This window comes from Trichoderma asperellum, chromosome 6 (genome assembly GCF_020647865.1).
Source record: "Trichoderma asperellum chromosome 6, complete sequence".
NCBI lineage: Eukaryota > Fungi > Ascomycota > Sordariomycetes > Hypocreales > Hypocreaceae > Trichoderma > Trichoderma asperellum.
Window position 1 is genome coordinate 1,971,746 of NC_089420.1, and position 23,158 is coordinate 1,994,903.

General features: G+C 50.7%; 8 protein-coding genes across 8 annotated transcripts; 5 read left to right on the forward strand and 3 right to left on the reverse strand.

The window, feature by feature from the left end:
* Positions 1-20: 20 nt before the first annotated feature.
* On the reverse strand, positions 21-1,121 carry TrAFT101_010098 (uncharacterized protein). Its single transcript, XM_024908022.2, has one exon. It carries the CDS (start codon positions 1,059-1,061, stop codon positions 306-308), a length of 756 nt encoding a protein of 251 aa, XP_024760962.1. The 5' UTR covers positions 1,062-1,121; the 3' UTR covers positions 21-305.
* A 175-nt stretch (positions 1,122-1,296) lies between these two features.
* TrAFT101_010099 (uncharacterized protein) lies at positions 1,297-3,229 on the reverse strand. The gene is made up of 2 exons (XM_024908021.2): positions 2,787-3,229; positions 1,297-2,733 (listed from the first exon to the last, which is right to left on the reverse strand). The coding sequence occupies exons 1-2, from the start codon at positions 2,827-2,829 to the stop codon at positions 1,517-1,519; spliced, it is 1,260 nt and encodes a 419-aa protein (XP_024760961.1). The 5' UTR covers positions 2,830-3,229; the 3' UTR covers positions 1,297-1,516.
* A 988-nt stretch (positions 3,230-4,217) lies between these two features.
* Positions 4,218-8,444, forward strand: TrAFT101_010100 (uncharacterized protein). The gene is made up of 2 exons (XM_024900112.2): positions 4,218-7,541; positions 7,601-8,444. Exons 1-2 carry the CDS (start codon positions 6,136-6,138, stop codon positions 8,085-8,087), a joined length of 1,893 nt encoding a protein of 630 aa, XP_024760960.2. The 5' UTR covers positions 4,218-6,135; the 3' UTR covers positions 8,088-8,444.
* A 242-nt stretch (positions 8,445-8,686) lies between these two features.
* TrAFT101_010101 (uncharacterized protein) lies at positions 8,687-10,574 on the forward strand. Its single transcript, XM_024908020.2, has one exon. The coding sequence runs from the start codon at positions 8,938-8,940 to the stop codon at positions 10,429-10,431; it is 1,494 nt and encodes a 497-aa protein (XP_024760959.1). The 5' UTR covers positions 8,687-8,937; the 3' UTR covers positions 10,432-10,574.
* Positions 10,575-14,063: 3,489 nt separating this feature from the next.
* On the forward strand, positions 14,064-16,478 carry TrAFT101_010102 (uncharacterized protein). The gene has a single exon (XM_024909736.2). The coding sequence runs from the start codon at positions 14,908-14,910 to the stop codon at positions 15,898-15,900; it is 993 nt and encodes a 330-aa protein (XP_024760956.1). The 5' UTR covers positions 14,064-14,907; the 3' UTR covers positions 15,901-16,478.
* A 664-nt stretch (positions 16,479-17,142) lies between these two features.
* On the forward strand, positions 17,143-18,399 carry TrAFT101_010103 (uncharacterized protein; the record flags this gene model as incomplete). Its single annotated transcript, XM_024901879.2, has 3 exons — positions 17,143-17,491; positions 17,673-18,228; positions 18,313-18,399. The coding sequence occupies exons 1-3, from the start codon at positions 17,253-17,255 to the stop codon at positions 18,397-18,399; spliced, it is 882 nt and encodes a 293-aa protein (XP_024760954.2). The 5' UTR covers positions 17,143-17,252.
* Positions 18,400-18,791: 392 nt separating this feature from the next.
* TrAFT101_010104 (uncharacterized protein) lies at positions 18,792-20,078 on the reverse strand (the record flags this gene model as incomplete). The annotated part of the gene is made up of 1 exon (XM_024908018.2): positions 18,792-20,078. One exon carries the CDS (start codon positions 20,076-20,078, stop codon positions 18,792-18,794), a length of 1,287 nt encoding a protein of 428 aa, XP_024760953.2.
* Positions 20,079-20,358: 280 nt separating this feature from the next.
* On the forward strand, positions 20,359-21,742 carry TrAFT101_010105 (uncharacterized protein). The gene has a single exon (XM_024908017.2). The coding sequence runs from the start codon at positions 20,622-20,624 to the stop codon at positions 21,609-21,611; it is 990 nt and encodes a 329-aa protein (XP_024760952.2). The 5' UTR covers positions 20,359-20,621; the 3' UTR covers positions 21,612-21,742.
* Positions 21,743-23,158: the final 1,416 nt, after the last annotated feature.

Here is a 23,158-nt window from a genome sequence, read left to right on the forward strand (position 1 = left end):
AAGAACCGGTGACGTTTCCCGTCCCGCCCCCAGACCGAAACTTGAGATCAGATAAGATATGCCCTACATACATACATAGATATGTGTGTACTACATATATACTAGGTATGTACATACAAATGTATGCACTGCAACCCAACTTCGGCATTGAATTTATCATTATTTTATTTTATTTTACCTTCATATTTCTTAATGTCTTCTCTTACGTTCTTGTAGTTGGAAATAATGCGACCGATTAATGACTTACACAACCGCATACAGCTGCAGCACTACAGTCTTCATCATGGCATACCACTTGTTCAATCTCACTCCGGCTTCTTCGCCAATGCCACAATGCTAAAGTTCAGGTTCCCATCGCTGGCCTTCAAAAACTTGCGCACAGCCAAATCCAGCGCCCCGTCACTAAGCACATCATCACCTTCGATCATTAGTCCGCGATCCAGAGGGCCATCGGTGGCTCCCTCCAGCTCCCACAGATGGCCGTCTTTTCCCTTGACAAAGGATATAAAATGGTTAAAATTGTCTTCATTGGCACCAGGTGGTTGGGAGTTTCCAGTTCTAGCAGCCTTCATGTGCTTTTTTTCCAATTCTTCGTTATTGTATAATGCAGCGGCTCTTTCGACGGGCTTCAGCGGCGTGGCCTGGTTCAACAAACCATCCAGGAAAGAGTTTTTTATAACAAACTTTCTTGCCTCTCCATTAGCAACCGAATGTAGCAACGCCATGAGGCCGCATGAATGTCCAATTGTCTGTTGCCACCAAATGACGGGCTCTTGGTCACCGCTCTTATCGTAGGTCAGTTGAGGCGGACCCACGGCAGTTCCGTCTTGGTTGCGAACTGCATAATACATGGGCTCTGGGGTGATGAATATGAGCGCCAAGACAGGACGCGGCACCAGCGAAAGGAGATCCGCATCATCGAGACTGTAGACATCGTAGAATCCGAGATCTGGAGAGACTCCGAGGTCGTGCACGAGCGATGTGAAGACTTCGGGATTGTTTTCCAGCGGGATAAAGGTTTTTTGTCCGGATGGACGTATGTATACGCCTTCGGTTGGCATAGTGGACAAATTCAATTTCCTAGCTGTCGTTGTTAACGGAGGTGATGATGCTGAATTTGGAGTTTACAAAGTTGAAGATGAAGTAGTCCTTCCGTCTAAGTCGGAATGAGTGCACGCTTGGGCGCGGGGTTGTAGTAGTGACGCAGTAGGTACGCGGCACTCCGTTGCCTGGCTATACCATTCCAGGGTTTTATTTATGCAACAGAAACACCAAAGCTCAACAATAGGGTAGGTAGCGAGTAATATGTATAGGAACTATGTAATTAGGTATTCAATGGGCAGTTTCTGATGACGCTAATCATGCGATAAAACAAGAGGATTCAAGCGCTACTGCTCCCAACAAGTAAGGTCAAACGCAACACCAAAGCAGCGACATAACGCAGAGGACAAAGAAATGAATAATCTTAGCTATAACATAGCTGAGACGACAAATATTACACGCTGCTGCTTATGAATTATGCCTTGTTCAGAGCATCTGCCTGAGCCTGTGCCTTGGCCACAGCGGCATCCATCGCCTTCATCTGCTCTGCATCCAACCCCATCGCCTTAGCCTCCTTGATCCGTTGCTGAATCATTCTATCCATGAGAGTCTTGGGCACGCCGGGGGTGAACATCAAGCCTTGGCAGCGATCCCAGGCTAGCTGCTGAATCTTTTCGACGCGAGCTATCATTTCTGACTCGAATGCAACGATCTGCTCGTCTAGCTCTTCGCTGCTCTGAGCTTTGAGAATCACACGAGCGAGAAGCATGGCGTCTTCAAGAGCTTGGTTGACACCTTCACCGGCATGAGGAGTCATCAGATGCGCTGCATCGCCAATAAGAGTGACGCCAGCCTTGTGCTGCCATTTTTGTCCGACGGGAAGTCGCCAGAGCGATCTGGTGCTTGTCTCCCCCTGAGCGGCATCGAGGGCCCTATGAAACTCGGGGCCCCAATGTTCAATCTCCTTGGCGACTGCTTTCTTCACCTCGGCCAAGTCTTGGGAGTCGTAGCCGCACTTTTCAGGCTTCATCCAATCCGCATCCTCGCGCACAAAGCCGAAGCCCGCATTGATGCTACCATCGCCCATCTGCTGAAGAGTGAACCGCTGGCCATCGGCACTGGCAAACACGCTTCCGCGGTTGACGATTTTGTAAACCTCTGGGGCGGTTTTCTCAGCATCGGGGATGCTGAAATGATGCATTGCGACTCTCGTGTACTCCGGCTTCAGCTCAGGAGCAATGGATAGGCGGACCTTGCTGAACGCACCATCGGCACCAACAATAAGATCGAAGCTAGCGGTTGTTCCATTGGTAAATATCAAGGTGCTGCCTTCGATCTTTTGCAGGCGATGGCCCCATTTGACGGTGCCTTCAGGGAGAGAGTCGAGCAGGATTTCTCTGAGCTTCACGCGGTCGATTTCCGGGCGTTCTCCAAACGCAACGTTGGACTCGGCATCAAGACCCCGGACGACGTAGTAGTGCAAATCCTTGTCTGTAATGGCCATATATTGCCCATCATAGCGAGCATGCGACAGGAACTCGTCCCACAAGCCGGCTTCTTTGACGGCTGCTAGACCCGAGGTAGTGTGCAAATCCAGAGTGCCGCCTTGAGACCGGACACTGGCGGAATCCTCTCCTTCGAATACGGTGGCTTCGATGCCTCCAAGATGAAGAAGTCGGGCGAGCGCGCAGCCTGGGTTGATTGTTAGCCATCGGTTTGAGATGATTCGTATCGGACCTACTTACCAGCTGGGCCTGCTCCAATGATGGCAATTCGTAAGTTCTGCATATTCGACTGCTTGTGTCTTTAAGTAGTGTGGTTGTCTGGTGTGGAGTAAGATGGCAGTTGTGCAGTGTATTTAGTGTTGAGAATGTTAGCGATGTACAGATGTAGGCGGGAAAGCGAACACCGTAGAATTGAATTGATATTTTTTTCTGATCTATCCAGAATCAAAATGGCCCATTCGCATTCCTTTTGTATTCCTCTGAGACAACTCCTGGTCCTGTGCTGAATTCGCCTACGGTCCGTTTTGACTTTGCCCGTGTCATCTTGTAAGCGTAAGCCACTTTGGCGCGGACTTTTACGAAACGCCCGGTCTACTCAACTCCAAGCGACGCGTAAAGAATGATAGCTGTTTACGCGGCTGCATCATCATCGCGCGGCTTTCTATTGGCGAAATTAAATAGTAGCAAAAAGGGTTTGTTCTTATGGATCCTTCACATGGACTATCTGCCACGTAATGCGCTGGCCGCGGGGAGCGAGTTGCCGTTGGAGGCCGTTGTCAAGCTCCTGAGAGACGCATGGTTTCACTGGCCGCTTAGAACAACATGACTGACTGCTTAAAAAAGAAACCCAGCAGTCTTGTGCAAAACGGGATTTTTCTTCTTCTCTTTTTTCCTGAATCCTAGCCAATGGCTACGTATTGTGTGCATTGGCATAGGATCGTAGGATCTGAGAGTATCTCCGGTCGATGTTATGATCATACAAGAGAAACTACTGCTGAAAGTCTCATAGGGCCAAAGCCAACGGATTAGTTGCTAGCCTAAAAGCTGCAAGTCTCGAAAGAGGTTTCTGCTTTGAGAATAGTACTACGCCCATATATAGGCCCTACTGCTTCTACTGTTATTGCCATTCCTACCATACATGATAATATATCGTAATAGAACATTTTATAAACCTTGGTGTTCTTAATCTTCCGTGTGTGTGTATTTTCGTTTTGGCGGTCCCCATCTTTCTGCTTCCGGCCTGCTCAGGTACGGTTAGGTAAGCATCGCTGTAGCCTTGTCCTATCGCAGCTCCGTCTGTGGCTCTCTGCCAGTTGCGCAAGGAAGCTGAACCACTACCATCTCATTATGCACGGGAGCTAGTGTTCCCGCATCAGATATGCATCCCATCTCCAGGTACGGGAACTTCTTGCCAAGACAAGGCCAAGCACTACTATAATCAATCTGAATGCTTAACAAGAGTAGCAGTCACAGCTTTCTGCGTTGCTGAAATCTCCGTCTTGGTGCAGTCGGACTTTGAGAGGTATTCTCCGTCCCGGCATGGCGCAGTGGCCAATCAGAAGCGACCTCAGCCCGGCGCATAAAAGGTGGCCGGTCCGCGACAAAAGGTGGAATCTACTAGAGACGCCTGGAGGAGCAAACTGTCATTTTTCTGTCCGATTCTTCTGGGCTGTGCCCACTTTTTGCCTTTGTAGGGATTAACGGGAGAGTTCACCCTGAGTAAGCGGCGTTGGTCCCGACAACAGCCGCTTTACCTTGCCCGAGTTGGCTTTTCGCTCTCGGTTCGCGGTTTAGCGTTAGTATCGCGCAGAATTTTTCTTATACGTGCACGTTACAGTATACGCTGGGCTTACATACTACGTAGTAGGTCCAGGAGAGCCCAGCCGTGCCAGGAACCAGCAGTTGATGCCCGATCGTTTCCAGAACATGTCGAAAAGAGAAGAGTCGAGGGAAAAAAAAATTTCAGCCCCTTGTCTTTTCAATTCATCGTCAAGCAACTGCTCCACAGTGCATCCAACTCCTGCCCCTATATCATTTCGCTTTCGCTTTCGCTGCCCCTAACCCTTGCCCGAGATGGAGTGCCAGGTGCTCATGTGAGCCGCATTGCGAAATGCTCCGTGACGGAGGCGACGGCCCTTGCTTCATGGCGAACCAAACAGATCGATCTTCGCAACGATCACATCGATATCCACAACGCGCATGGCAAGGGAATCTACAGATGCGATTTCTAATGCCACAGCCTCACGGGCCTGTTCTCCATGGAGAGTCCGGCAGATCTGACCATGCCAATGGGCTACCTCGTCGGTTTCGCCTCTGCCGAGAACCATTCGCTGCAGCATGACGTAGTTCTTCTTGAAGGCTCTCGGCTGGCATTTTGGAACACACACACAACATGCTTCTGGCGGTGGAGCCACGCCAAAGGGCCGGGATTCGCACGGCATTAACGTGTTGGCTGGACCCCGTTTAAGTCCTTGGGCTTTAGCTGGCTCCATACCATTGTGCCTAGGCTTGCGACGGAAGAGAGATGAGATGGGAGAGCTGCGCACGCAGAGATTTCAGCGCCGGTGCCGTGTGGATTACAATGGAACATTGGCTAATGTCGGGGCGAGCTGGGAGGAATCGACCAAATGGGTCCAGCTAGCATGGCGGCAATCAAGTCTAACTCAAATACCAGTTCTGTCAGTCAGAAGTGACATTCTGCTTGCTGGTAGCTCGAGTCGTATCATCGTGGCACTTAAAGAGCAGCGTTGCGCCGTCTATCTTACATGCATACAAAGCCGTGCTAGCATTCCTTCAGCTTCCCCTCTGAGATACTTTTGTTCGCCCTGTTTGTTAGTCGATAACGGGAACAGCACTGCTGCGCGTTGGAGTTGCTTGTCCCATTTGAAAATCTCATCCAGACTCGCTGGTCATCTTCGCATCGCATCGATCCAAATCCGCCTACGCTTTAGCGAAGCCAGGACCCTCTTCCACCACTCACCACTGAAACAGAGTTTTCCTATTGCCAGAGCCGCGCCCTAGACCACGCCTGCCAGTGTCAAATAGGCACCTTACATCACTATATCTACAGCAGCCCCACCTTACCTAACTAGCAGCCCCGCTTAGAGCCCTGCCAATCACTGGCTCTAGCCCATACGCGTACTAGACGTCTCTGCACTTGCCCTGTTCCAGTGCTAGGGCCGTGCCTCACGAGTAAACAGTACATGGGATCTCGCCCGGCCAGCTTCCGATCACCGCCGTATTCAGTACCTGTGCCGCGGCCTCGCTGCCACCTATCGCGACAACTGCCGTCCCCTGCGCCGTCAAGCTTTTCTCACCCTAGCTCTGACCGGGACTATATCAATCGGGCTCCCCTCTTTTCCATCCACCTTCTGGCGTTTACTCGGCCAATTGGTTCCTTTCTCAGCCATTGATAGCATCATTTATATCGGCGGTGTATCCTTTTTTTCTTCACCGTCCTCCTCGGTCTTCTAGCGTCTGATATAGATATACCTGTCTTATATCCATCTCTCCCATTGTCGATTGGGGAGCAGATCATACGAGAAGAGGCGCACGTTGAGCGCGCTGTACCACCTTTGATATCGGCATCATGGATTCCGCCGAACGAGAGCTCTGGGAGGCAGAGCGCGACGCCTCTGCTGGTCGCTATCAGCGGGCGAGCCATGAAATTGAACGGGCGATGACGGCCTCGTCTGCCTCGTCGTCTTCGGATCGCGACAGCATCTACCGCCGCCGAACTAACATGAGTCGCGTATCAACGCAGAACGATCTGGAGCGTCATACCACGGCTCTCAGTCGAATTGCTACCCAGAGAAGCCAGCACGTTAACACCGTCGGAGGCTCGATCCGCTCAGAGAGCAGAGCATCACGAAAGCCTCTGCCAGCCTTTGGCGGCGGCAAGCCATATCCCCCGCTACTACCCGCCCAGGAGGAATACGTTGTCGAATTCGATGGGCCTGACGATCCTCTGCATGCCCAGAATTGGCCAACAAGAAAGAAGCTCCTGACGTCTGCCATGTTGGCCTATACCACATTCGTTGCCTCCTTCACATCTTCCATCTTCTCTTCTGCGACATCCACCGTGGCCAGAAAGTTCGATGTTGGCCTCGAGGTTGGCGTTTTGGGCACCTCGTTTTACGTCCTGGGTTTCGCATTTGGTCCTTCGCTGTGGGCGCCCCTGTCTGAGCTGAGGGGCCGTCGTTTGCCCATCGTCCTCTCCACCTTTGGCTTCTCTCTCTTCACCATCGCGACGGCCACTGCCAAGGATATTCAGACGATTCTCATCTGTCGCTTCTTCGCTGGTTTCTTCGGTTCCTGCCCGCTTGCTGTCGTTGCCGCCGTCTTCTCCGACATGTTTGACAATAGAACTAGAGGAACAGCGATTGCTATTTTTTCCATGACCGTTTTCACCGGTCCCATGTTGGCACCCTTTATCGGCGGCTTCATTGTAACATCCTATCTGGGATGGCGCTGGACCGAGTATATCTGTGCCATTATGGGATTTGTCGCTTTTATTCTTGACTTGTTCTTTCTCGAGGAGTCTTATCCACCAGTCATCCTCGTTGGTAAGGCTTCGGAGCTGCGACGACGTACTAAGAACTGGGGCATCCACGCCAAGCAGGAGGAAATCGAGATTGACTTTGGCGAACTCGTCAGCAAGAATTTCCTTCGTCCGATACGGCTTCTGTTCACTGAACCCATCATCTTCCTCCTTTCACTGTATATGAGTTTTATTTATGGGCTGCTCTATCTATTCTTCACTGCGTACCCTCTTGTTTTCCAAGGCGTCCATGGTTTCTCCCCGGGTCTGTCTGGCTTGACCTTTTTCGGATTGGTTATTGGTGAGCTTCTTGCCACTTTGACCATCATTCTTCAGGTGCCGTGGTATAATCGCAAACTTGCTGCTAACCATGGCATCCCAATTCCCGAGTGGCGATTGCCAAACATGATGGCTGGTGGTATTGCCTTTGCTGGCGGCATCTTCTGGTTTGGATGGTAAGTTCTTGATCTCCCGAATCACCAGAATAGCAATTAGTAACTAACAATAATTCCAGGACTGGGTTCTCAGCGGATATCCATTGGGCAATCCCAGCTGTCAGTGGAATTCTCACTGGCTTCGGCCTCATGTCGATTTTCCTTCAGGCTCTCAACTATATTGTCGATGCCTACCTCATGTTTGCTGCTTCAGCCCTTGCTGGAAACACTTTAATGAGATCCCTCTTTGGAGCTGCTTTCCCTCTTTTCGGCCGTCAAATGTTTGTTGGTATGCACATTCAGTGGGCTAGCACTCTGCTCGGCTGTGTAGCCGTTGTCCTGTCTCCAATTCCATTTGTGTTCTACTTCTACGGCGCCAAGATTAGAGCAAAGAGCAAGATCGCCCCCATCTTTTCCGCCCCGGCTGATGAACCCGAATCTTCTGATACCAACGTGGACGAGAACGAAGAGGTGCAGAGAGAGAAGGAAGATGAGCACAACGCAGCAGCATTGGCTAATGCGCCAAAGAAGGAGAGCGAGGCTAGTAGTCCCGCTGAGACCGTATGAAAGAGGCTACGAAGAGAGGCCACAATCTTTCCTTTACCATTTCTTTCGTTTTCTTTCCACATCAGCAACTTGACTTTTTACATGGACTGATACCATACCATTTTATAAATGGACGAGCGGGGGTGTGAGCATGGCGTTTTGTTCTTTAATACAAAAGCTTGGATTGGGAAGCATCATAATATTTTACTAGTACGAATAATGTTTTACTATGAGAGACGAGCGATATAGTATTAGATATGCTAGAACACGGTCGTCGGCTTTGGGTGGATATCAAACAGCGATTGCATCAGTCAGCCTGGGGCAATCTTAAATATAGATTTCTAATAACAATTGATGTGCTCTCTTGCTTGTGACGAATGAATAGAGTGCTTATGGTTGACTTAAGCATAGATTTCTGATTCACACGAGTCGGCCTGGCAGCAAGGGGGTGGGTGCATGCGATTGTCATGATTTGAAGGATTTGAATATTAGTCTTGATTACCTAGCTTGGTTTATTTACATACGGTGTAGATAGCCTGAGGTGATTGATCTGGCAATTTTATATGCGAGGGCTGTGGGAATATGTGCAACTTTCAGTCTCGAATGAGGAAACTAAGATTGGCAAAGCTAAATAGCCTACATGGCCTGTAACTCTAAATGAGAGCTCGAGAATTCTTATTATGTCATTGGTGGCGGTGTCCCGTCTCTGGACGCAGCCAATGTCGTGCGCATGTGGCCTCGAGACAGTGCAAAATTTACACTGTCTGATCCCGCTTAATCGCATATCAGAGCTCTGTCCACCACACCACCATCATGAGATTGAAGCTCCAAAGAGCTTGACATCATAAACCATGCCTCGACAAAACCCGCCATGATCTCCTCACTATGCCGCTTGCGCTGCCCTCAGTGGCGGCTACAAGCCCGGATCTTCTCTGCGCGGAGCTTCTCAGAAGCCAAGCGTCCTTCATCTGCACCAAAACCCATCATCGACATCAAACACATTCGACAGAACCCGGAGCTCTACAAGAATACCTGCCTGGAGCGCAACTACAAACGGCAGGCGTCTCATCCTGCAAAAATAGGCCAATTGCATGCCGAGTGGCAGCAACTTCAAAAGGATGGCCGCACGCTGAGGGAGAGGTCGAATTTGCTGAGAAAAGAGCTGGCGAATTCAGCGACTAGCAGCGATGACGAGGACCTGAAGGATGTGAAGAACATGAGCCGGGAGAAGGTCCAAGAGGAAGCGAAGGCGCTGAAGAATGAGCTGATTGTGATTGAGAAGAAGGAGGCCGATGCGGTTGCGCAGATGGAGGCGCTGGCGCTTGAGATTCCTAACCTCACCAGCGCGGATACGCCAAGGGGAGATGAACCTGAAGTCTTGACCTACATCAATGAGCCTCCGAGCTTTGAACAGGGGCCTGAGAAAATTTGGAGGTCGCACGTACATATTGGCGCCGAATTGGGCATTCTCGACTTTGCTGGTGCAGCCACGGCGTCTGGCTGGGGATGGTATTACCTACTTGGCGAAGCAGCACAGCTTGAGCAAGCTCTGATCCAATACGCCCTTGCGGTGGTAACTAAGCATGGGTGGACGCAAGTATCGCCCCCTACCATGGTGTACAGCCATATTGGTGCTGCCTGTGGCTTCCAGCCTCGAGACCAGAATGGCGAGCAGCAAGTCTATGCGATTGCCCAGTCCCAAGCAGATGCTGAGCGAGGTGTACCTGAGATGAGCTTAGCGGGCACTTCTGAGATTCCTCTCGCCGGCATGAAGGCCATGGCTACTATCGACGCCGTTGATTTGCCCATGAAGAGAGTCGCCGTATCAAGATGCTATCGTGCCGAAGCTGGAGCTCGTGGCGCCGAAACAAAGGGCCTCTATCGCGTGCACGAGTTTTCAAAGGTGGAAATGTTTGCGTGGACGAACCCCGATGAATTTGAAGCGCGAGAAGTCTTTGACGAGATACTAGACATCCAGACAGAGATTCTCTCCTCTCTAGGACTGTACTGTCGCGTCCTGTCCATGCCATCCACTGATCTTGGCGCCTCCGCCACCCGCAAGATCGATATGGAAGCTTGGTTCCCCAGTAGAGAGCACCACAGCGGCGGATGGGGCGAAGTCACGTCCGCGAGCCTTTGCACCGACTACCAGACGAGGCGATTAGCAACGCGCCTTAGGACAAGCAGCGGCAAACTAGCTTTTCCATGGACGGCGAACGGTACGGCATTGGCGGTTCCTAGAGTTTTGGCGGCGATGCTGGAGAATGGATGGGACGAGGAAGAAAGGACAGTGGCAATCCCAGAATGTCTGTGGCCATGGATGGGACAGCAAAAGATTGTACCTAAAGGAGTCGTGTTTCCATAGCCTTCCAAAAAGAATGATATGTCTTGATCACAGCCCAAGTTCCGGACGACATGGCGAGGATGATAAGATAGAGAGAAAGAATACTAAGATAGCAAATGATGTTAGTATAGGTGAAGCTATTCGTATCGAATAATAAGGTAATACTTACAGTTCTATTATGTAAAACATATTAAAGGCTTTTGAAAAAAAGTGTCGAAAAAATATCGAAAAAAAAAAAACTAAAATTAAAATTAAAATTAAAATAAAAATAAAAAAAGACCGCTCTAACGCTGTAGCTCTGCAGAGAAAAGAAGGAAAGAAAAGAACAGAGTGTAATCAAAGTTGCCGCATCGCAAAGAAGTCGACGTGCGGGGTTCATCAGAGGCAATAGAAATGGCAGGAGGTAAGAACGAACACAGGCGAGGATGTGACAACCCGCGCTTCCTTGGTTGCTGAGTATAATTGTCGGTTCACAGATAGGATTATATTAACGATTTCATGATAGAGCGTGGTTTGTAGTCGCCATCGGAGTAAATCTCTGAGATCGCTGTCTCTGCTTTTGAACCTATTCTCGATTGCAAAGTATGTTGCAGCAGATGATATCAATGTCAACGCCATGCAGCTAACAATGCAGCTGTTGTATAGTAGCATAGGCTTGCTGCAACATGGCCTCAATGGTCAGGCCATCCAAGCCAACTCAGGAGCATTCCCTCCAAAATGTCGACAGTCGGCTTTTGTCATATATAGGAACACTGTTTTTCGCTGTAATATGCGTAATTGTGGTGAAATGCGTCGACTATATTACTTGTTCTTGTCTGGCGACCGAATTACGTCGTAATCCGAATGGGGTATAGATTAGCCCTTTACTTTAGGCTCTTGAAGGCAATACAGATCGAACTTTTTTATCAATCGATGGTTTTCTAATTGGGCAATAAGAGGTCGCAAGAAGCCACTATGCCTTATGCAGTGTCCCGTTACGGCTTAATACGCTCTTGGGCCACACACCTGCTTATACTAGGCGCAGCTCGAACAAGTGCTGCATCAGAACACAGCCGCCAACAGACTACACAACTAACCAACCAACTCGCCAACGATAACCATAGGGGCTTTGAACCCCTGAATCGCCCGCTGCCCAACGCCCACTGAAACAGCCAGAGGCGCTGGGCCCGTCTGAAAACTTTGATTTCCAGGCATCCTCGGTACGGCTAGGCTCCTGGGGAACAGCTATACGAAAAAAAAAAAAAAAGCAAATCTGACCAGATTTTGCGATGAGACTCAAAATAACTTACCCTGAAGCTACTCTGTACCTACCCTAGACCTTTTTTTTTTTTCATATTGATAGAAACAGAACTCCGAATGTGTTATATGCCCTAGGTAGGCACCTACTACCTACCTACATATAAGGTAGGTTCTTATATATATAAACTACCTACTAAGGTACTCCATATTATCTCTGACAGTGTCGTCCCATGCGGGGATTTCAGATCAGCCACGGCCCTAAACCTAAGACGGATAAACTTGCAAAAAGCTCAACCAGGGATTCTCAGCCAAGCAATCTCCACCGCAGCTCAGCTTAGGCACATATGGCTTCGTGCCATCACATCGTCTGTTGTTAAGCGCGCTGCCATGTCCTATCCAAGCTCCGAGATGAAGAGTTCGGTCCCAAGACTCAAGCGGCGTGCCCGTAGCAAGATGCCGCCAGGGAAGCTCATATGCTCGCATACAGTATAGCACAATAACCCGGCGAGTCGACAAAGGGGGAAGCCCTGGGCTTTTTTACGTCTCAATCGCTACGATTGCTTCCTCTTGACAAAGGCATAACTTCCAGTGCCGCGGGATTCTGGTCCCCACAGCTGGCTGCTGGGAATGCCACGATGTGACGATGGATGGCTGGACCGTTGGGGAAGGGCTTGCCACTGGTGCTGCTGCTATTTGCTGTTCAGGCTTTTCTCATCGTCTCCTAATGCAGCTGCCGGGCAGGTACCCATCATTATATGGGGTATAACAGCTGGCTGCAGCGCTCGTGAGGCCATCTTGGTACCTAATAGGAGCAGCCAAATCCGTCCATATCCATATCCATCTGCGTAATGCGTGTACGAGGTACGCACTCACGCCTCCGCCCTCACAGCCAATTCCAATCTATCCCAAACATGCAAGTACTACTTGTACGCACAGTAATGTCATGTGCCAGCATGCAAGGTATGAATTGCTGTCAAAGGGCCCATTAGGTATTACTATTGAAGCCGTACCGTAGATGCCGCGATCCACAAGTAGTCTCTGGGACTTGAGGCTGAGCCCCAAGGCGGCAGCCCAATTGCCGGAGAAAAGGATGGATTTGGAGACGACGTGCTCGCCTCGCTGGGTTCGGGTAACAGAGCCGGAAGACGACAGGGGCGGCTATTTTACAATTCCCAAGCCAAGCATCGCTAAGCCAGTCGTCTCCAGATCCGGGCCCTTGGGCCGCTCTCGTTTCTCTCTGTCGGGCCACGATGGTGGCAGCCAGAAGTCTCGGAGCCGTGGATGATTTCAAACCCTCCCCTAGGCTAGCGACGCTATGGCTGCGCTATCTATATAATACTTGCATGAAACCTGTTTGTTAGTACTAGCAGTAGATGATCATAAGCAGCATTACGGAGCATAACTAAATGCAGCCCATATAATCCTTACATAGGTAGACTCGCTTATACTGCCTCCTCCCTTACAGCTGAGGTCCAAAAGGGACTGGGCTGCCTCCAGCTAGATGGTGCCGAAATAATGGCCCATCCAATGGTTCGTTTTTCTTGCTTTTTTTTTAAAAAAAAAAAAAAAATGTCCCTCCAATCTTGAACTTTTTCTTTTCTTTTCTTGCCCAAAGCTTTTCCTGCTTTGCTTTTGCTTTGCTTGGATATCCATAGCCAATAAGCCCCACTCCACTGCTGTTGGCGGCATGTAAGCCATTTATAGTTGATTATTACCCGGTAGCGCTCCAGTCGCTATTAACTGTAGGGAGGTGATGCAGGCGGTGTTGCCTTTTTTTCTTATTGCTTCTTTTGTCGTTTTTTTCCCCAGCCTTGGCTTTTTGTCCTTATACCAGGGGGTGTGCTATTCATTGCCGGGCATTGCAAGGATGCGGTGAAGCAAACCCCCGGCCCTGTGTGGTGTTTTAGTACGGCAAAAGAGTTATTTAACGAAACCTACTCTATATGAGCTGAATCCCCCCCTCTCTGTGTTTACATTTACACACATGGCCTTGCTTCCTTTCTCCCGACATTTGACGAGATCGTCAAGCAAAACCTCGCCCAAGCTGATGTCACCACACGTTTTGTGACCCAAAAGCCAGTTGGACATTGGATATCAACCCCAGAAACCCACCCTCTCCAAGCCCATCAATCGCTGCCAATCGGAGCCCGCCATCACTTACTCACTGTAGCATCACCTACTTGCAATAATGCCTAGACCTAGTACATAAAAAAAAAAATAGGCAGAGCCCCTCTCCACTGACTGACTGCATGATCGCTCAATGGGCCCACCGCCAGATCATCATTCAGCGCTACTCTCCACGGCCCGGCCGCGCCAACCAGCTCTCCCGCGTATAGCTTCCCGAAAACCGTGACGGGCCTGGTTTTTTTTTTTGCCTCTTCGGCTTCTTACTGCCAAGGCTGCAAAAGCGAGGAGCCGGCCCCCCCTCCCTGTCTGTCTCCCTTTCTTGCGGCGTCGAATGTCTCATTGCTCTGGCAGTCAGTCCCTGCTTGGGCATATGCATAATAAAGGCGTGTCAAAAATGGCACCGCCGGGGCATGCATGCATGTACAAGTGAGGAGTATGTAACAGCAGCTACTGCTAAGGTATGTATGGATGTGCGATGATAGTCGGATTGGATGAGGTGGTTGCTGTTGTTCGTGCGCAAGTGCGAGACGCCTCTTGGGCTCTCGGTCTCGGCCCCAGTCACCGGGTTTGCCTCTCCTTGGTCTCTCTCCTCTCACGTCCCCGTTGTTGATCTGTCACAAAAATGGCGAGCTCGGCATAATAATCGTCTTCAGGCAAACCCAGAGCCTATACTAAGGTCCAAGGTGCACGTAGTCTGGAGCTAATACATGTACCTTATTACATGCTGCCTGCATTTGCATGCGGCAAGCTGAGCCTTTTTGCGCCTTCTCTCTCTCCTACATATTTGGCTAATCTCCTTCACGTGCTTTTTACTTCTTTTCAGTTTCTCTTTTCTTTTCTTTTCTTTTTTTTTTAAACCTTTTTGTGCCTTTCAGAGTTTTTTGAATTCGCTCTTTGAGAGTTTCGCTCTTTTGGGTCCCTCTATCCGAGTCTGGCGTCGACAAGGCAAATCTCGCCGATACAGGTGCAAACAAGGAACAAGGAATCAAGTGTGCATGGCCCTCAGCTCTTCAGCTCCATCACTGCCGCAGAGAGAAACATGCTGCTGAAACCAGCGCAGCGGTGCCACTCATCCCATTCTTCTCTGCTATCCGCCTTCCCTCCATCAAAACCACCCAGCCTTGTCGAATCATGGCCATGGCGAGCAATGCCGTCTCCCAGGGCCTTGGCCACGACGAACGAACAAAGATCGTCATGTACGTCTTCTTCAGCCTGGCGCTCTACAACGCGGGCGAGCTGATGTGCCACATCGCCGTCACGTTCAAGCACTATCGAGGACTGTACTGCTGGAGCTTCATTGTCTCGACGTTGGGAATCGTCTTGAGCGCCGTGGGTTATCTGCTCCGCAGCATTGGCGCATCCTTGTCAACCTACGTGTACACTGCGCTGGGCATCTTTGGTTGGGCGGCCATGGTCACGGGCCAGTCACTTGTGCTGTATTCCCGACTGCACATTGTCCTGCCTAGAGAGAGGCTGGTCCGGGGAGTACTCATCATGATTATTGTCAATGCAGTCTGGCTTCTGGTGCCCCTCACGGTCTTGATTTTCCTCTGCAACACGCCGAGGGCGGAACGATACGAGCAGGCGTATTTCATCTTTGAGAAGATCGAATTGACAGTCTTTTTTGTCCAAGAAGTCATGATTTCGGCGCTGTATATCCGCGAGACATACAATATCCTTCGCAGCTACAGGGGGCTTGTAACTGGCTCAAATCGAACCACCATGGTGCATCTCATACTCGTCAACCTGGTCATTATTGCCCTGGACATCAGCATCTTGGTCCTCCTGTATACCGATAACTACGATCTCCAGACCGCGTGGAAACCTCTGGTATACAGCATAAAACTGAAGATGGAGTTTAGCGTGCTTAACCGTCTTGTCGAACTGTCCCGGTACATGCGGCGCAACAGGGGCCTTGCACTCATTGACACACAGACGGTCGATCCAGCCATTGCTCTGCCGTTGGGCGTCGTAAATACTGAAGATGGTAGCATCATTGGAAGGAGGAGAGGCACTGTCGACGAGTCAAACTTTTCGGCCGCTACATCAATAGCTCCTCCCAAAACACCCAAGAACAACGCTCAGCCTGAGACGTCGGTTACTGTATCAGGGCTGCAGGTATAAAGAATGGTGATGTGTCCATTTACGAAATACCGCGCAGGAAAAGCTGAGCGCTTTGGCTAGTGGCAGCAGTATCATACCGTAGCACTAGCGAGAATGGGGGGCGGCATCGATCATGGTCGGATTATGATTCTTGTACATATTTGTTGGATACCAGCATACGGAGTAGCGCTTTGTGTTTTGTTTCGTTTTTTTGTATTTACTTGAACACGGCAAGGAGTTTAGGACGCAGGATGGGTTCAATGAATTCTGGGCATCCACGTCAACGGCCGTCTCATAGCGGCCAATGGCTGTTGGCATGGAGTTGTACAATGGGTAGGATGCTTTTTAACTACCAAAGGTAGATAGTAATGCTGGCATGGGAGGAACTGATCAACAGCGGCTGCAAGCAGGCCCCAGCGATTAGATGTTTTAGATATACATACGAAGCTGTCATTCAAACATATGGAGCACCGGTAAATTGGTGTTGCTCCATTGTAAACTCCGTACTATAACCTAAAATAGGATTTAGCACCACGCCGTTGCTGTCGCGGTGGATCCCGGATCTCGCCAGGTGCCGGGTTTTCGTGTTGTGTTTTAGTCTGGCGCTCAGAAAGAGACATTTGCTCGACCATCATTGATGCTGTAGGAGGCGATGACGGTATACCCAGAGCAGTGAAGAGTAATGATGGCACTTATTGGCGAGCAATGGCACAGAGGCGATATACCCAGGTGGGTAGTTGGGTCTGCACAGCTGCTTCTCCAAGCTGCAAGCAAGCAAGCATCTACTGATCCATCCTCGGCACTTGATAAACGATATCCATATTGGGCGATGCGATCCATGCACACAACACCCAGCTTATATTACCTCCCTTATTACTTACCCTTACCATGTCTACACTTACTACTACTTACTTAGTTGTATACATTCCTGTCTTGGTCCGCAAGCCACACCTCAGCTCCCCCTCAGCCCATCTCCGCCCAGCTGACGACGCAGCGCCACGGGCTTTTGATTACATCCGCAAGCCAGCCTCCCCAACGCCAATCCTGCCCAGGCATGTGTAATATGGAGAACTGGTTCCATTTCGGCACGTTGCTTGTAATACCAACAAGCCAAGCAAGGCCATGCTTTTTCTTTTTTTTTTGCCACGCTCCCCCCCCAGCAAGCCCAGTTCCGAAGAGCCGGGTCATACCGTATGGCAAGCTACGGCGAAACTTAAATCGTTTTTGAAGCTTTCCCGAGTCAAGAGATGTCTCAGGAATTGCCTTCATCTCCACAGCTTTTCCCATCTTTCTTTCATTCTTCCTCTTTCTTCAAAGAAGAAAAAAACCAAGTCATCAATAGTTTCTTGGGTTTTTTTTTTTCCCCTGCAAAAATGCCTGAAATGAATGTCATCAATAACGACAAGTTTGTCGTGCCCCGGAGCACCTCCGAGTCTCCTCCTCCTCCTCCTCCTCATCGTCCACCCCAGCCTCGATCACCTCTCGATCCACCCGGCCCTGTCGTCGCAGCTGCTCGCCGCCCACTCCGCAGCGCTGCTGGCGACACTGCATTTCCCTTTGCAGAGGCCGACGACGAGGCCGAGCTGCCGCCTTCATACGAGATTTCCACTCTGTAAATGACCCTCCTAGTTGTTTTTTCATCATTGATTTTTGGCTCTCAAATTTCCATCTGAAAGAAAACACTTCAATTATGCGTAGTTTTATTTATGTATTTATTTATTTATTCAAGATCATGCTCTGCACAGAATAGAAAAAAGATCAAGTGACTGACCAAAGAAAATCAACAAAAACAGCCCCAGACCAAGCGACGCCCATATCCACGTCACCGTCCGATCAAACACCAGCGCCTCATCCCTCCCATCCCTCATGGCAGGCCGAGCCGGCGGCCGCGGCAGTATCAACACCCAGGGCTACCTGCTCACCGCGCCCATGAGCCACACGACCACCGCCAGCAGCAACACCGCTGCCAGCGCCTACTACAACCTCCGCGGCCTGGATAGCCGCCGCCCCTCGCGCTGCGACCATCAATGGGACCACTGGGACCGCCGTAATCATCACCACCATCATCGGGAAGCCGGGTCCTCAGGCTCCGGGGGATGCTGCGGCTTCAGATCCGGCTCGGAAGATGGGTGCTGCTTCTCCAGCCGTGGCGGGTGCTTCTTCTCCGACCGCGACGGATGCTGCTTTTCGGATCGCGGCGGCTGCTGCTTCAGCGACCGAGAGGGATGCTGCTGTTCCGACGAGCGCGGGTGTTGCTTCTCGAGCAGCGAGGGGGCTTGTTGCTCGGATGGCCCGGGGTGCTGCTGCTCGCGGTTTGAGGACGAGAGGCTTCCGGTGATGGAGAATAACGTGAGGTTTGCGTGAAGTCTTTTTTATTTTTTTTTTTGTTCCTCTTGTTTCTTGACAGTGTCTTTTTTTTTTAAACTCGTGCAGGCGAATGGTGGTGCAATGAATGGCGTTACGGGCAATATATCCACGGGGAGAGCCAAGATGTGTAAACAAATACCATGGACGGCATAAGGAGTTTCTGTCTGTCTGCATCTCGGACAATCAAATGTTAATTTTGTATTTATATCTGTATTTTTACCTTACTCAAGCTTCTGTCAAGGGGGGCAGTCAGCGTCATCTAGCCGCGAAGCGCAAAGCATCGCCAGCACATCAGGTTATCGAAAAAATCATATATTCCAAAAACCTAACAAGGAAAATAGACGTGTCTCCTCCAAATCTGTCGTAAAGTCCGTTTCAAAAATAAGGAAAGAAAGAATTGAATCTTGTCGCTTGCTTTGCTTCTAGGTTGCGCATATTTCGTAGATCAAATATCATACATGTCAAATTCATGTGTCGTAGTCATCGATTTGCAACATCACGTTAATCAAAAAAAAAAGAAAATAGTCACTCAATCATCAGATGAATCACCAGGTAGACTGCGTCGAGCCCAACATAAGCTGTCGCTGATAAAACCGCCCTCCGGTAAACGCCGTATAAATATCTTCCACCCTCTGCTCCAAGTTCTTGTCCGTCCGGATGGCCTTTTCCACCCGGCGCAGGCGAGACCGGCTCAGCATCACGCCCTGGGGCCGTCGATCTTCAAACGCGTACCAGCAGTGCCGCAGCTCGTGGCCCTTGAGATTGCAGGCCGGGCACAAGGGGGAGTCATCCGCTTTCCAAGAGGCCCCGTCGTCGAGTGCCACATCTGCTTCTGATCCGGAAAAGTCGAGGTCGCGAATCTCTCGGTACACTTCTAGGAACGTCCATATCCGGTCCTCTTCGGCGGGTGTGGCGGCGGCCAGTTCTACCACTTCCTTGTCGTCCCGAAAAGGCTGCGGCTGCACAGAGGCAGATGCTGCGTCGCTGTTATCAGATTGAAGCTCTTCCCGTCGACGACCGTCGCTATTGTTGTTGTTGTTGCTGCATTTATGCGTCTTCTGGAAATCAATAGCCCCCTCTGCTTTGCTTCTCCACTCAATGGCAGCAAGATCCAGCTTGTCAGCCCCCAGCATAAACTTCTCAAACAGGTTCGGCGAGTACGGCAGGATGCAGTCGGCCACGTCCCGCAGCCAAGTGCCGCAGTGCGTCTCCGGGAAGTTCAGCTTGTGGCATCGTGTCACGGCGCTGTACCACTCGTGGGCCCAGTCCGCCTCACCACCCTCCAGGTCGAACCGCTCCAGCACGTTGTTGTAGTGAACCCGCTCCATCTCAATCCGCTGGCGATATGTCGGGGCGGTGGTGGCTTGGAGAACCATCATCCACTCGCGCAGCGAGAGCTTCTCGTCCAGCGCCTCTGCCTTGGCCGGGACAATGGTGCGCAGAATAAGCGCCTTTGTCTTGTCCACCATCTCATTGCGGCGGTCGTACTCCTGCTTCTTGGAATAGTAAATCTTGTTCTGGTCGTGGTACACGTCAAACTCGTCCTTGGTGAGCTCCGAAACGTCTCTCGCGTGAGGGTTAAACTGCTGGACCTGCGGCGGGATTGGGCACGGAGACAGGTCGTCTGACGCCTTGTCCGACCACATGTATCGCCATATAAAGACGTCGATATAGGGCTGAATATCGCGCCGCCACTCATCCCAGTCGCCGTACCACTTGAGCACCTTGGGCTCATGATCCAGGTCGTCCAGCAGCGTCGAGTCGTCGTCGGCGGTGCTCCTCCAGACGGCAGGCTGGGGATGCGCCTGGGCGCTGGATTCCAGGACAGACATTTCTGGTGGTTTTTGCAGGATTCCACGATCGGGAGATCAGCCGTAGCGCCTGCGTTGGGTTAGGCGTCGAAGCGGGAAAAAAAGGTGATCCATAAGATGAGATCGCCTCGGGGGCCCTGAAGCGACCAGCCACACTGATCACTGAGACTGTACTCCGTACATAGGCCTAATTGCATTATCGGCATGTCGAGGTCCACCTGCGAGAGCCGAATCAGACGATGTGCTTTAGTAGCTTGAGAGTTGACGTGTACTGTAAGGCTGCTGTCAGCGGGGGGGGAGTAAAAGTAAGAGCAGAACAGAGCAGAACAGGACAACAAAGGTGCAGAGTGCAGATACTGCTTGAATGAGGTCCACATCCTCACCACTGAGATGAGCAAGTGTGCCTGGCCTGGTGCTTTATCTAAGGTGGTGAAATCCGGCCTCGGCGCATGTATAACGGAGCTGCGCCCGATGATTACTGCGGCGCTATCACGGATTACCCGGCAGCCAGGCAGAGTCGTCGACTCGGCTTAAACAACACATATAGCAGCATCCGTGTGCCTTATGCAGCAGTGGCTACGGCAAGTACAAAGCAGCAGTGGAATTCATTTGTTCCCCGCACGCATACCATGCATTAACACAGGGCCGTCCAGGCCAAAAGGACTGCGGCACAAGCTTAAACTCGACAGCCGGGGAGCGCAGGGTGCAGCGACGACGCCCTCGGGGAAGCCATTAAGGAGCAAACCCCTGGACGGCGTTGCACTTCATTGGATCAACACAACCAACACCGCAATGAGCGACGCTGCAGTATCACAAGATGCTGCTCGGCCTGATAGCGGCGAGAGCTCCTTGCCAGGCGCGCAGCAAGAGGTCATCCGGCGCGCGGCCGACCCGTCAGTCGTCTCCAGCGTCTCCTCTACCTTGTCCAAGCCTATCAAGACAAAATCCGACTTTTTCGTCGTCTGCGCAGCTCTCGACGACATAGTCAGCCATCTTCCCCTAGCTACCCTGGGGCTTTACAGACCGGCCCTGGAGACGTTGGCTTCAGCCGACAGCGCACCCAGCCCCGAGGGAGTGTCGGTGCCCTCTTTGGCAGCCCGAGCAAGAGATGCAATCAGATTCATCGACAATCCGGACTTGGTGTGGGCGCCGCAGCACAAGCTCGACTATATGGCATTTCGAAGCCTCTCGGAAAGGGTGCACACGGCAGAGCAAATGGAGCCGTATGTTGACGAGCTGCTCGGCTGGCTTGCCGACCCCAATTGGCCGCCTTACTTGGCCTGCCAAAAGCAGCTTGCTCGCTTCCCTGAGCTGACAATTGGTCCCATCCAGGAGACTATACTCAAAGAGGGGAATGATCCAGAGTGGCTGTTGCATATCCTCGAGTTTGTAGAGGAATATGTGCCCGTGGGCACGTTGTGGAAAAGAATAGAGCCCCAACTGATACAGTTAGCTAATAGCGAGATCGAAGACGAAGAGGGCATCGAGTTGCCAGAAGCTGCTCAGCGCATGCTGAGGTTGCTGAAAGAGACCGGTGAAGCGGATGCAGGTTGACCAGCTTTGAGATGAATAGTCCTCTCAAAGGAATCAAGCATAAGAGAGTAAGGTATACTGTGAAACTATATAGTATGTAAATTTAGAGCAAAATCAAGATCAACTTCTTCTTCTAGCAAAATCAAGATCAGACTCTTCTTGACTTGTATGAGGTAAAGTGGAGTTATTGCCCTGTCCCATTAGCTCCCTGGCTTCTGCAAGAATATATTCGTGGACAGCGCTACGACCTTCACTCACGAATTAAACAACAAAGCGAATTGTAATTGTGTTTGTCTCTCAAGACTTTCTCATTCCTCTTTGCCCAGTACAACAAAAAATCATGCCATCTAAAGCGTCTTGATCCTAGTCACGGTTTGAAGCTGTGATGTTATAGTGGGTATACAATCAGGCGGTCAGGCTGTTGCCAGGCGTCTTGCTGTTAAGCAGTGTTCAATCTACCCGCGATCTCCAAGAGGCTTAGCAATGATAATGTTCTGGATTTGGAGAGCATTTCCAAGCAGATGCCTCGAGAGTAAGGACAAGATATTGGACTTGCGGCAAGAATTTGAGTCTGCTGGGCCACACATGTACACCATTTCAGCCATAGCCTTGCGCGAATTTGATGAGTAGAATATGGCAATAGAAAGCCATGCTCTACGCCTTTGTCGTGCTTCAACACCTGAGATTTGCTAATGTCAAGTCCCTGTTACTTCGCCTTTTGGGGCAAAAGACATAAAGAAACTACGTGGTTTTCGAACAGGCAACTCTTTACACATTTGATAGGACCAATTTCAAGGTCATCAGCTTTTTTTACCTGTCCGTAGCTCAATAATGAGCAGTCTACTGCCTTGCTTTCTCACCAGTTTGACTCCTTTCCCCTGTCCACAAGGGCTTTTCAGCCACATCTTGGTCCTGGCTGCGTACCAAAAGCTGTCAGCAGACTGATGCCTGGACGGTTTTTGACTGATCATGCGTTTGGCGTATCTTCGGTAGATAGATTCCAGACGATTCCATGGTAAATATTCGCTCTGTTCGCCGGCGCAGCCCGACCCTACCATATCAAGTCAGCTGCTGTTGATCCTACTACCACTTTGCTGCTTGCGGGCCAATCCAATCCCACCATTGTTGTGTTGACTTGATAACTGCCGTTACGCTGCGCTGACTTGTCCCGCCGGCCGTTGCCATCGTAAAATCCGAGCACGCTGCCCTCTCTTGATACCGTGCAGGATGATCAACTAAGGTCGCTAGGCCGTGGATGTTACTTTGGCCGCACTTGGTAAGCCAGAAGGGAAGTGTTGGGCATTGCAGATCATCGCCCTGTTGAGAAGAAGAGGCACAGCACTGAAAGTCTAGAACATCGATGGACAAAACGAACGGCATGCCAAGCCGGGCTCTGGCTTCAAGGATATTCAATAAAGAGTAGAGTTGCGGAGGAGTTGTGTGATCCGTTGAGAACGCCACAGCGAACCTAGCCCGGCTGTCCCCAGAATGGATCTAGCTGCCCATACCATGGCTTCGCCAGCGACTGATGGACTGAATGTCCAAGAAGAAGAAGCTTTTTTTTTTGT